Below are 13,591 nucleotides of genomic sequence, written 5' to 3'. Positions count from 1 at the left end.
TATTTTTAACCCTCGACACACAAAGAAAAGGGGTTATAAGTTTGACGTGTCTTTGTATCTGTCTGTGGCACTCTAACGCATAAACAGAAGGACCGATTTTGAAAGAAAAAAAAAAACATTTGTTTGAAAGGAAAGTTCATTGAGAGTGTTCTTAGCTAGGTTGTTTCTTTGGATGACATTGATAAATGAAGATATTAATTAAAAAACTCTAAAAGGTTTTTTGCGATTTTTGCAGTGAAAACATAGTTAAAAATTTTAAAATTTAATATCAAAAGAAAGAGAATTTTTTCCCGTGTCGGATAGAATGTGTTTGGAACTTCCATGTTTCATAGAATTCGAATTATAATGTTTATTTAAAGCAGATTTTAATAACGGCTAAGCCTTTATTCTCGCCATTGATAAAAGAATTCATTGTTGGCCAATAAGGAAATAAAACGCAATGATTCAAAATTTTTTATCTGTTGCCAGTTTCTATTTAATAACAAATAAAATACTTGACATTGATTTTTAGTAATCTAAGGCTTTTAAAAGGGTTTTCAATTTCCCCTCTTGATTCTACAGTTGCGACTCAGTTGGGGGTTTTTTAATTTTTAATTTTATCGTTGCTTTTTTTTGCAATTTTAAGTGTTTCTTCTGCGTATATTAAAACTCTTCAATACTCTGAGTTTTATGCAATCAAGTTGGAAACTTTTTTTAAGTAACGATGATTTTTATGCATAAAGGCAATACAGCCACAATTACTTGAAACAGTTTGGGCTGTGGGTTTTTAGATAAAAAAGGCCATTTATAAAAAAATTTCATCGGTTTTATAGAAGCAACATTAAAAAATGGGGGTGGGGGATATTGATATTAAGTACAAAATTGTTTATAATTCATCTTATACACCTTGTGAATAACAGATTTTATCGTAACCCAACAAGTTCAAAATAACCCTTTAAGTCAGCTTGTATGTATATGTAAATTTGAATTTGTCAGCTAGACTGTTTTTGTTCAACCAATGTGTTTGTCAGTTGTCAACATCAGCTCATCTGTAGCTTTAATTAAAATTGATTCTTCTGCGATATTTTTATAACCTTCATTAAAAATATTATTATTATTTTTAAACATTTCTCTCCTGTTTAAAATCTTGTAGTCATGAATTTTTCAAAGAAAAATGAGAGAGAAAAGAAAGCTCATGTATCTAAATATAGTTTCAAAATTAATTTTTTATTATTTTGTTAAGATATTTTCTTAATTTTAATACTTTGTATTTTAATACTCTATTGTATTATTTTGGTGGTTATTATTTTGCGCCTCACATTTTTTCTTTTTTATTGCACATCCTTTTATTTTTTATGATTTGACTGTTTAGTTTTACCTTATTTTTGTTTTCTTCTGTTCTGCATGATACCTGCATGTGCATTTGAATTGTTTTTTAAGGAAGTTTTTCTGGAGAACAAATTTTAGAATGGCAGATGTCTTTAACAAATGAAGAATTTCTCATGAATCATACTGGTAATCAACGGAGACCAATGTCAATAGCAGGTAAAAAAAGCTGTTAAAGCATAATTAATGTCCTGTTGTTTTCTTTCGTAACTATAAAAGTTGATAATTATATTTTATACTTTTTCTGTGTTGTTTTCGAATTTGAACTCTTAAATGACAGCCAATATTTATTCTAGCTTTTCTTACTTATTTGTTTGATAGATTCTATGTCATTTTCATTCCTTTGTTAGTTACTTTTCAAACTAAATATAAATGTAATAAGCATTACTAAATATAAATGTAATATGCATTACTAAATATAAATGTAATGTACAGTATAATCTTGATTTAATAATTGTCAAAGTTATATATAGTTGACTAGAGAAAGTTATCGTTAAATCAAGGATGTAGTTAAATAGAGGAGCATAGACATTCAATACAGTCAAAACCGGACCAGTAAAATGTATCATTAAATTGAGAAATTGTTAAATCAAAGTTATGCTGCATTTAAATATTCTTTTACTTTTATTCGTGAATCTGAATGCTGTAAATTCCAGACAATAAAATTAAGAGTATGTGTGGGGAGAGAGAAATTGCTTAGGTTAAAATATTCTTACTATTAATCTATTTCCCTGAATTACTCTTATTAGCTGCTGTGTGCTTCAAATTGTTTTCTTAATTTTACTTTAATCCAGTTGGTTATAAACTATTAACTCCCACACACTTTTTTTCACACAAAAAATGTTCTGCCATCTCCCTCCCCCCATTTTGGAAATAATTTGATTTCGTAAATGTTAACCTGGGGTTACAATTCACTTCATGGGTTAAAATAACCTCCATGTTTTATATAAAGTAGTTTTCATGCACTGGAAACATATTTAGTTGCCTTGTAGCAAGAGTATGGATAGTTTAGTTTAACAAATCATACCTACAAAATTACAGAAAAATAGATGTTCAAAATACAACATTTGTGAAATATTGTTGCGAAATTGATACAATGGGTAAATCTATCGATTTTAAGCAAAGTTTTTGTGCATGAATATCCTCAGATCATTGTGTCAAATCGATGTTGTCAATGTGGCTGCTCAAACCCAAGTGCTATAGTGATGATGTTTTGCAAATTTTTATTTCCATCGTCCTTTTGGACCTTTTTTTTTCTTTGTTCAAAATCTTTGTAACAGCTCCATGTCCTCTTACAAAAGTTATGTGCCTCCTTAGGGAGGTGTGTCCTACAGATTGCAAACCACTGCATTAATCTTTGTAACTAGCTCTGTGGCAGTATGTGTGTGTGTTCAGGAGTGCCCATCCCCCCAAGTCCCATGCCACAAATTTCCCCCCAAAATTTCTCATACATTTTGCCCTTTTTTATTTTTTATTTTAAGCTCTTTTTTATTTTATTAATTTTTTTAAATATTTTTTAATTATTTATTTTTTTAATTATTTTTTATTTTAAATTATTATTATTATTATTAAAGTTTCGTGCTACTCTCATAACATACACACAGACCTACACACAAAATAATTAAATAAATAAAATGAAATTGGAATAAAATAAGATAAAATAAATAGTTCAAACTAAAAATAAATCAAATTTAAATAAATAAATTTAAATAATCATAATTCCCCCCCCCTTGTGTGTGTTAGTGACTAGAGAGAGCGTCCATCAAATGTGTAATCTTTCATGTGAAGTCTTAAAATGTCTCATAAATTGAGATAGAAATGCCATTGATTGAATAATAGCAGGTATGCAGTGAAAAGAGAGGAAGAGGGGATCAACATTGCCTGTCTTAATGTGGTATCTTAAGACCCCCATCACTTTAATTCTGACTGTGCTACTGAATGATAGTATTTCTATTTCTCCATTAAGTTTTAAACTAAATACAACCATGAGACAAATTTAATTAAAAAAAAATACTTCTTTATTATTATTTGTTTCTTACTTTCATTTGATTTGTAAAAATTTTAAACAAGTTATATTTTTTCTTCTAGCTGTATTGCAATAAATTTTTTTTAAGTAGCTTAGCATGTGAATCAGGGTTGGCTTTCTGCAGGCAGAAACTGGTTTTTGTCCTGCCAGTGGCAGAAACTGGTTATAACCAGTAAAAACCGGCAGAAACTGGCAAAAACTAAAAAGTGTATTTAATAATTGAACAAATTACTAAATAATATTTGTTTAAATAAGCTAAAAAATGTAATTTGACTTTAATTGCAAATGCTCGCTACATTTATATTAATATAACAAAGGACGAGAAAGGGTGTTTAGGAAAAAGAAGTGACTTACAGATTTAAACAGGCAGTTAATGATTCATTTGTTAGTTTATAGGCTTCATCTAGCTTTGGATTGAAATTATCATGTGCTTGTGAAGAAAATGCGAGAGTTTTACTTGCCAACATTAACCTAGGTTTTGTACCCAATATCAGTTTTGCAAAACAAACTGACCCTATTTCCCAAAACCTTTTTTTCCAGTCAAGTATTTAAAACTACCCCAGTTATAACATGGTGGACCAGTTTAAAAATGTACAATCTATGAAAGTTTCTTGAATCTTGCTTGTTCCTTGATGGCATTGCCGTCTAGTTCTTCTGTTGTGAGAGTATTCTAAAATCTCTCCTCTATGCATATTAAATTAAGATACCATTTATATTTTTAATCCACCTTTTTTTAGAGACAGCTGCAGAGTGCAAACAATGTAATATTTGATTTTGAATGGTATTGCAATTTAATTGTGCTTTAGTTAACATTTCGTTATTTTTCCATGCTAAGTTTTGATTGTGTATCAATGATTACTTTTACGTTATTTTCTGAGTTTTTGCCAGTTTCTCCCACAAATGTGGCAGAAAGGGGTTTTTGCTATGCCGGTTTTAATTGGTTTCTACCGGTAGTTTTAACCACCTCGGCAGAAACTTGTCAACCCTGCATGTGATAGTGAGGATTTTAAGAAATGAAAATGGCTATTTTTAAAATAAAATAACCAAACTGCGCAGCACAAACCACAAAATTTTTAAATTTCAAAAATAAAAAAGTATAAGCTGTTATAAAATCTTATTTAAAAAAAAACTCTCAACCAGTTTTTCTTTCATTTTTTGATAAAGTACTACATTTATGGACTATTCTACAAATGTTTTTATTTTTGCTACAATTTTTGAAATGATTTTACTTTTTAAAACAGGTATTTCAAGTGGTTTTCTTTTGCCTCGTAAAGCAAACACGTTGCAACGTGTTGGCTCATCTAATGGACCCAAGCCGCCAACTCCAGTACGAAGATCATCTTCAATTACTTCAACGAGTCATTCAAAGCTAAGTGAGGGAAATAATCTGAGTAAAAATAGCAATTCTCCGCAGTCTCTTAGTAGTGGTGCAGGAGAAATAAGATATTCTCCAAATTTACGGGAATTCAAAAGTAAATCAGCTTTACCTTCCCCTCAGGAAAAATTTGGGCATTCTCTCAGGCATGTTGAAATGAATAAATCTCCTAGTTCAAGTATTTATGGTGCTGTGAACAGAGAGTCTTCGTCCAGCTCAGAAAATATTGTGACTGACGTATCGGATAGCAGAGCACGTTTGATACACGACTTAAATTTTGCTCTTCAACAGCAACCACAAAAACCTAACAATAAAAAGCAAAATCAAATTGAGGCTCCTGCAGTCCCACCAAGAAATACTTCCAAACATGAAGCAAATCGTGAGCAAAGTCCTAAATTTGAAGAGAGGTACATAGCTGAAAATGTCTTGTATGGACAGGTGTTAAAAAACGAAAGGTCAAGTCATTCTTTTTGTGCTAAACCTATGACATCACAAAGCGTTCATCGGCAATTCCACCAAAAACCACGTCTAAAAGAATGTCTATCACAAGGAGACTTGCTACACTGTGCAAAAGATTGGGACAGGTCTCATGAACAGAAAAATGGCAACGATCTTCCTGATAACGAAAAGCTTTTAAAAAGATCATTTGTCGCTGCTCTTAATGCCAAATTAGCTGAACACCAAAGACAAAGTCAAATCGAGACACAAGATGAACAACAAAGAATTCCTTGGAATCTAAAAAATGATAAGAACTATCATACTTGGAATTCTGGATATCATCGCTTGCAGCCGCAAATATGCCGTGAGTCATTAATGGACCAGATAAAACGTGGCACGAGACTGCGGAGAGTGACTTCCAATGACAGATCTTCTCCAAGATTAGCGTGACGGTTATACGTGGTTTTCATCTGCCACATGTAGTCTGTGGTTTTATGTTTTTACAAGTTTATTGTAAACGGATATATTTTTAAGATATTTGTTACAGTGTGTGAATATTTTAATTTTATTTGTAAAGTATTTTGACGTTAAGAAAATTTTCATTTTCCTTAGTTGGTGAAAGTAAACATTATAATTTAGCCATGTCTTATTTAATTCCTTTATGTATCATGATATCTTTTACGTTCATTGATAAAAGGCTTGCTTTTTTTCTGAACTAATATTATTTTGCAATACATAAAACGTCATTTTAAATAGCCTTGTGTCTTTATGATTATGATTTGATTGATATAAATGAATTTGTATATGTGAAAATGCATAGGATCTTTAAGTGTAAATACATTTTAAGTGTAATGCATTTAAATATCCCTAAAAGATTGAATATTAACAAAGTAAGTGGTTTAAATAGAAAGCTTTATCCTGAATCTTTTAAGTAATACCTAGTGTTTTGATAAATAATTTTAATTTAAAAATAATACTTCTGAAGTTTGATTGCTTATTGAATAATTTTTAATAAAAGAGCTTATATTTCAGCAATTGATTGCACATTTAGACCTATTTATTTTTGCTTTATTAGTATGCATTTTTCTGCAATCTGTAAAATGACAACTTCTAATTATTTAGATTTTTGATGAGGAAGGTAATCAATTCTCAATTTTGATTTCAGAAATGTTTTTTTTTTTTTTTTCATTTTATTAGGTATTTATTTCTTTAACTTTTATCAAAATACATAATTGGAATCAGTTCCTGTTTGGTTTTTTAATAAATGTTTTGTATAGTATGTAGCTAAAACTTAAAGGTGTGATACTTTTAAGAGAACAATCAATGTCTCTATGTATTAAAATAGTTAAAAGTTTCGTTATGATGTTTTTTTTCATGTTATTATCATTTAAAGCACTTAAATTTTTGCCATTTTTTAATTATTAAAATAATTTCCATTGCTCAAGTCAGTGGTCCTGTTAATCTATTTTAATTTGACACACAATGCTTTTTTTCAAAGTGTATACGTATTTCTAAATGAAGAGTTTTATATTTTCGACTCGAATTAAGCAAATTTCAGAACAACTCATCTGAGTCATTGCAATTCGATGCAAAATTTTTGTACAATAAAATACTGCTCAGAAAAAAATGCAAGCTCTTTTGTCTCTTCTTTTGTGTTATAGGAACTAATGTGCTAATCAATGTGTATATTTATTGAGTTTTTTTTTTTTTTTTTTTTCAATAGTTTATATTGGCTTTCATTTTTTCCTGTATCATTTTCATTATTTATTCGAAAACCGAAATCATAATTATAATGACGTAGTTGGTAAACTGAACTAGCTTATTAGTTTGCTACATAACGCTTGTGATAGTGCTTAGAAAAGCTAAACATCAGTTATTGTGCAAAAACTAATGTGTAACTGTAAATAATTCCTTACACTTGTTTTAAGTATCATTTCTCTTGGAAGTTTGTGATAACCCCATTTTCATCTTATTTGTGACTTTAATAGTTCAGTTTTCCACTATTGGCTGTGTGTGTCATTGAAAACCACCCCCTTGTCTTTTCATTGCTTCTTAAGCATGAGTTCTCGCTTTTGAGTGTGGTGTATAAAGATTTGTATAAATTCTGTAGTATTTGCTGTTTCTATGGGTTTTAAATTCATTTTCCCTGTAAAGACCATTTTGTAAAAACTCATTTCTTTCTTCCTTAAATATATTGCTCTATTCGTTTGCTTGGGAGAGACACTTTTGCATTTACATTTGCTACTTAGTCCCGGAATTTTAAACTTTTGAGTTTTAATTTTCATTCCATTAAGCACAAAAAAATCTTTCTAAAAGAATTTTTTGTGCTTAAAAAGTAACGAGTTGGAGGTATTAGGGGTGCAACTGTATGATAAAACCTGCAACAGGTACAAATCATTATTTTTTACGTGCGTAATTTTTAAAAAAAAGTTGGTACTTTATATAATGATATTTATGGTTTCTTACGTTCAAATATATGATAATTAAGATCTTAGACTTGGGTAAATATGTAAGAATATATGCACACGCAAAATATGACTGAGAACTGGGAAAGTTTAATCGAATAAAGGAGTAAGTATATATATATAGTTTACCATGTTGTTCACTTGCTGATGAAAAAGCCCATTCAAAGGCTTTTTGTGAAGTGAGTACACAGAGCTTCAGGGCCGGATTTAGGGGAGGGCAGGCGGGGCTACTGCCCCGGGGCCTCCACAATAAAATTTTTATAAAATATCCTAGCTTTCACGGGTTGAAAATATCGGATATATACATTTATATCAATATATTCGGATATACAGTACAAGACCATTATAACGCACACCTTGGGACCAGAGCTTTTGCGTTATACTGGTTCTGGCATTATATAGGTCATTTCACAAACTTTTAAAAATAATATTCAAAATATATCTATGTATTAGCACTTGAGAATGAGTTTTATCTGCAATGAGTATTAAAGCACCAACATTACAATTAGTTATTCACAAATAAATATGTTTCACAATCAAAAGAAAGTGCATTATCCTGCACTTCTGCTAGCTTCTTGGTTTGCATAACAGCTGCATTTGCAAGAGCCATCTGGTTTTTTCTGTTTACTGTAAGGGGGGTACTAATTTCCATTTAAAAGCTTTGGATTAAGATGGAAAGATGAAAAACTGTTTCAAAATAACAATTTTTATGTTTGCGTAACAAAACAGAGGTATGTTTTAAACTTCAAAACCTATTGTTTACTTCTGGAAAGTGGTAGGGTTTATAGAGAATTGTGTTATATAGGTCGGCGTTATAATGGTCTTCTACTGTATATCAAAGTATCAGATATTTTCGAAAATATGATGATCTTTTCGAACCCTGATTAGGGGCCTCCATTCCTTCGTTTGCCCGGGGCCTCCACACTTCCAAATCCGGCCCCGCAGAGCTTTTTATTTTAGTACTATGATTTTAATTTTTTTAAACAGGAATTTAAGAGATTTTTTAGGCATAACTTTTATAAAACATAATCTGGAGAAGATAAAATGTTTCATAAAAATTATTAAAAAATATTTTTAAATACATTTGTTGTATTACATATTTTATACTTTTTTATTCTCTAACAGAAAAGTTTTTTGATAAAAAATTTAACTCTGTGCATTTGTATGTCTTTTGCCTCTATTCACAAAATATAAAAAGTGATAATTTTAAAATGGTTTTAAAATGAAACATTGTTTTTGTATCAAACAAAAAGTAGTAATAATTCAGCTTTAAGCACTACAATATGTGATTTTATGTGTGAGTTATATTAGTTATCAATCGCTACATTATTGGTTTAGATAAAACAATCAACTAAATTAATTTTGCTGTCATAATTTGTAAAAAAAAAAAACTTTTTTATTTAAAAAAAAATCAATTTACATTTTAAGGAGTTTTTATTTTTAGTGTACATATTCTCTTAAGTATTGTAAATATTTTTTACTGCTTTTCATCATATTTGTGTTAAAATATTAAAATTGTTTTGAAAAATAAAAATTTAACGCTTTTTTTTTAATTTTGTAAATGTCTGTGTAAATATTTACTGATTAAGTCATACCAAATTAACCAAAGATTATTTTATCATTAAAATATTTAGTTCAATTGTGTGTTGTTTTTTGCAAATTAAATTTTATAACTTTGTCAAATTGGAAAAGAAAGAGAGAGGTGTTGAAGGGATAGTTCTATTCATGTAATCAAGAGATCAACTGTGTTCCATAATTATTCCTGCTGGCATATCATCAATGTTTCTGTGCTGGAATGTTTTTTGTATAAAAATAACTCTAAAAATGAATGTCCAAAGGTCTGCATGTGTGTTCAGCTGTAATGTAGCCACAATAGATAGATATGTGTAGTATTAGTACTTAACTTTTGCACATGTATGACAGTATCTAAAGATATAATCTTATATCTGCAAAGCAACTTAGGTGTGAAAGTTTGTGTGTGATGAAAAATTAAAGCATTTAAGCCATGGAACGAATCTTATTTGCCTATAGAGCACTGTAGCTGAAGGTGGTTCGAAAAATCTTTTTTTTTCAGCTAGAGTCCAGGACGTCCCCTATTTTTTTTAGACTTATTAACAGGGCTGCCAGATTTAAGAAAAGTAAATACGGGACAGGCTTCTAGGAGTGAAGGGGGAGGGGGGGTGATATTTTTGAGGTTGAGGGCAATTACTAGATATGGTGTATTTTTAATGGGTGCTTTCTAATGTAGAACGTCTCTTCATAATAAATCTGAAATATTCAATCGTATTCGTAATAAAGCATTAAATCTTACAAAATGTCCCCGATCAAAGTATAAAAATTGTTTTCATTGAGATTGACGATATATTTCCAACATTAGTCAATGAGCAAAGAGGAAGCAATCATTCAGCTCCTCATAGTCTGCTATCAAAACAAAAACCAAATTAAAACAATTTTTGTGTTTGCTGCCACGTGATTTTCTTATTGCTCTTTATATTTCATTTTTTGTTTTACTTTATTTTTTCCCTTAAAATAATGTTTCGTTTTTGTTAAATATTGTTATTAGCTAGAATATGGGACTTTAGCCTTCCCGTATGGAAGTTACGCGGGACAATTTTTCAAAACACGAGACTGTCCCTTGAAATCCGGGACGTCTGGCAACCCTGCTCCCTAATAGTATTATGCTGTAAAAGTTTTAGCTTCATACTCAAATTTTAAGAGGGTACTCAATGACCCCTTCATTTAACATTAGCCGTAGCATAGAAAATGCCAAAAATTTAGAAACATTTAATTTCCCCAGCGGTTTTTTTCTAAATCATTATTTTATTGCAATGTATGTGCATATTACTAGTGTATATTATAATATGTAGTATTGTTTTTTCAGTGCTAGTATTTTTTTAACCCCCCTCCCTATACTTATGAAGTTTGGGGAAGAGGGTTAAGAACCCTCTTTCAATTGAAAGAGGAAACTAAAAGTCTTCAAATATATTACTATCCACAAGTGTAAAAATATTGAGGGGTGTCCTGTTATCTGGGAGAAACTTTTTTTTGCTCGTATTTTTGAACCACCCTACTGTAGCTGTGTATGATAATGAGTGGAATGATTAATGGTAATATTTATATATCCTGGCATGTAATTTTAAACTGTTGCCATCACTTTAAAAAATATTTTTTCTATGTTAATTTTCCTAACAGTACTTTTTGTTTGTGTAATACACTGGAAATATGTATCTATTTTCCTACACTGGCAACTTTTGTAAATATCACGTAAATATCAGTTTCAGCATAGTAAATTTTAATGACAGTGAAATGATTAATAGAAATAGATTTTTTTTTTTTTTTTCAAACTTTTTAAGAAGGCATTTTGGTTTTACTGTGGCAGAAATGCAACTTTTTGATACCAATTTTTGATCATTTAAAGTGTTTATAAACTTGTATGAAAAGATATTTTCTGACATTTATTAAATTTGTAAATCTCAAATCATGATATTTCAATAGGGAATATGTAAATCATCTAATAATGATTTGTTCCCATGAATTTTCTTAAAAAGAACATAATTTTGCACATTTCTAGCATTAATGAGCAGACAAAGTTTTTAATTCAGGTTCAAAAGGATCAATAGTTACATTTTATTTCTTTTACCAGCATTTTTAAACTGTAGAACATTTTGAATATCGTATTTTAAAGTTTTGCACACATATTTTTTGCTACTAACCATTTTGTGAGTTAGTGAAAGTATGAACTAAAAAGGAAGCTGTGCAAAAAAATTATCTTGATGGAAAAAAAATATTTCTTACTATAAAGAAAAAACAATTTTTCCCCTCTGAAGTAACCTTCCCCTCCCCCCCCCTTGAACATAGCTGCATATTTAATCATGACAAGTCTCTTATTATTATGTATTGAAAATTTGTGTTTAAATTTGATGATCCATAAGAAATTTATGATTGCTGCGATGGTGGTTTTGTACGTTTAAAATTTACTTATTTGCCTAAGGAATATGAGCTTGTGAAATTTTTATTGATGTGAATAATACATATTATTGAAAATTCAGTAACAATAACTTTTTTTTTTGTTTAAAAATATAATGTACTTTATTTCATTTCTGCTTAACTTATCAAAGGAAATTATTTAAATTAGAGTGAAAAATCCAAACTTCCTGAAAAAAATACCTCAAGACATCAAATAATTAAGCTTCTAGTACATTTAACCCGCTGTTTTTGATAGATTCTAGTACTGAAGATTTGCTGAAACTAGAAGATTTTTTTTAATTCATTTTTTGTTGTTTTAGTTTCGTTTTGGTTTGCATAAGTATATTGATAAATTAGTTTATATTTTAGGGCATAGTTAGTAAATTATTTTATTGGATAATTATTTTATTTGCTTTTTTTCCTTTAAATTTTACAGTCAACCAAGGTAACTTTGATCCACTATTTCTCTACTTTTAACTCCTCCACTCATATTTTAATAGTGTTTTTGCATGTATTGGCATAAAGCTGGAAAAAAAAAACTTCTAAAGTTTATCAAAAATTAAGCAATAATAATTAAAAAAAAACTATTTTATAGAAATTAATAACAAGGCTCAAAATAATTTAGTCACTAACTTTAAATTGCGAGAGAAAAGTGATAAAACAATTATTTTGATGGATCCAACTTTGAATAAGAAAACAAAAATTTCTAAATGTTTGAAAACTTCCCACTGTGTTTCACAGCGTCTCAACATTTCTGTAACCTATGATATTTCATGTGATATCACAATGTAGGATGAGCAATTTTAACTACTTCAAACCGGCATTCAAGATTAGCTTCCAAACAGTGACTTCAGCATTATGGCATTATGCTATCAGCTGTGTTCAGTGTTGGCACCCTTTTTTGGAGAATAAAAACATACTATTATCTTCCTAGCAGGATGCAACACTGGGATTTTTGCTGTTTCTTTTGAAGTCGAAGATAGTTACAAATTCGAAATTCGCAATTTGAACTATAGGAGGCACTACCAACTATAGACGGGTGGTGCACCAAAAATGTGGAAGGGGGGGGGGGGGTTCAAAAGACATGTAGGAGATAAAGGGCATGACCTTTGAAGCTGATTTTGTTTTTGTAAAATTCAGCTATATTGCTGGCTTTTAATATTACTGATTTCCAAAAATGAGGAATATAGCTTCAAAAATTGGGACAACACCCTAGACTTTCCCCTTTCATCTAAAAGTGACATTTTTATGAAATAAGATGAGCAATGTGCATTTATTCGGAATTTTTAGTTTTTACTTTTGTGAAATAAATCAATCCCCCCCCCCTATAAAAAATCATTTTTTAATCAATCTTATTTTTAACTCTGAAAAGTGAGGGGGGCAAGGCTCCTTTACTTTTGAAAGTGAAGTGAGGGGCAGTTGTCCCTGCAACCCCCCCTCCCAAACAAACTGTCTATGGGAGCTACAGTCTCTGTCCAATGTCTGCTGAAAGAGATAAAACAAAGATCCACCCACTTACGACTGTTTGACGAGGCATTTGTCCTTTCTGCGTTGAATTGCAATGTTTTACCGAGTTGACTCATTTCTGAAATCACCGCAAGGTAGCATATCATTGCCTCAGAGCAACCATAAGACATCTAGTCCCAGAAATAATAGTAAGATATTCTACTCTTGCTCTGAGGCGACGATACACAAGCAATAAAGCTACGAGTAAGAAGTGATGCAGAATTAACCCATGTGGTTCAAAGTTACCCTAAACGACTGCACTTGGGCTGATATAATTAAGAACTAATATATTAACTAGGTTTCGGCTGTGAGAATTTTGTAATACCAAACTCAACTGAAGAAGAATTAAACTTCTCATAATATGGAATGGATAAAGGGATTATAAGAAGTGCCTGTTCATAATAGCAAAGCTCTCTGCGCGATCCAGTGATAATCCGTCTATTAACTGTA

At 30.2% G+C, this 13,591-nt stretch overlaps 1 protein-coding gene across 1 annotated transcript in view; it reads left to right on the top strand.

Moving 5' to 3' along the window:
• The window catches only part of LOC129223996 (uncharacterized), an 84,785-nt gene extending 79,131 nt beyond the window's left edge, over positions 1–5,654 (top strand). The window contains exons 16-17 of the mRNA XM_054858389.1: positions 1,420–1,524; positions 4,633–5,654. Coding sequence (XP_054714364.1) covers positions 1,420–1,524; positions 4,633–5,654 — 1,127 coding nt within the window. The remainder of the gene's footprint in view (positions 1–1,419; positions 1,525–4,632) is intronic.
• The last annotated feature ends 7,937 nt before the right edge of the window (positions 5,655–13,591 follow it).

Source organism: Uloborus diversus, chromosome 6 (assembly GCF_026930045.1).
Source record: "Uloborus diversus isolate 005 chromosome 6, Udiv.v.3.1, whole genome shotgun sequence".
Classification (NCBI taxonomy): domain Eukaryota; kingdom Metazoa; phylum Arthropoda; class Arachnida; order Araneae; family Uloboridae; genus Uloborus; species Uloborus diversus.
This window is presented reverse-complemented; position numbering and strand designations above follow the sequence as displayed.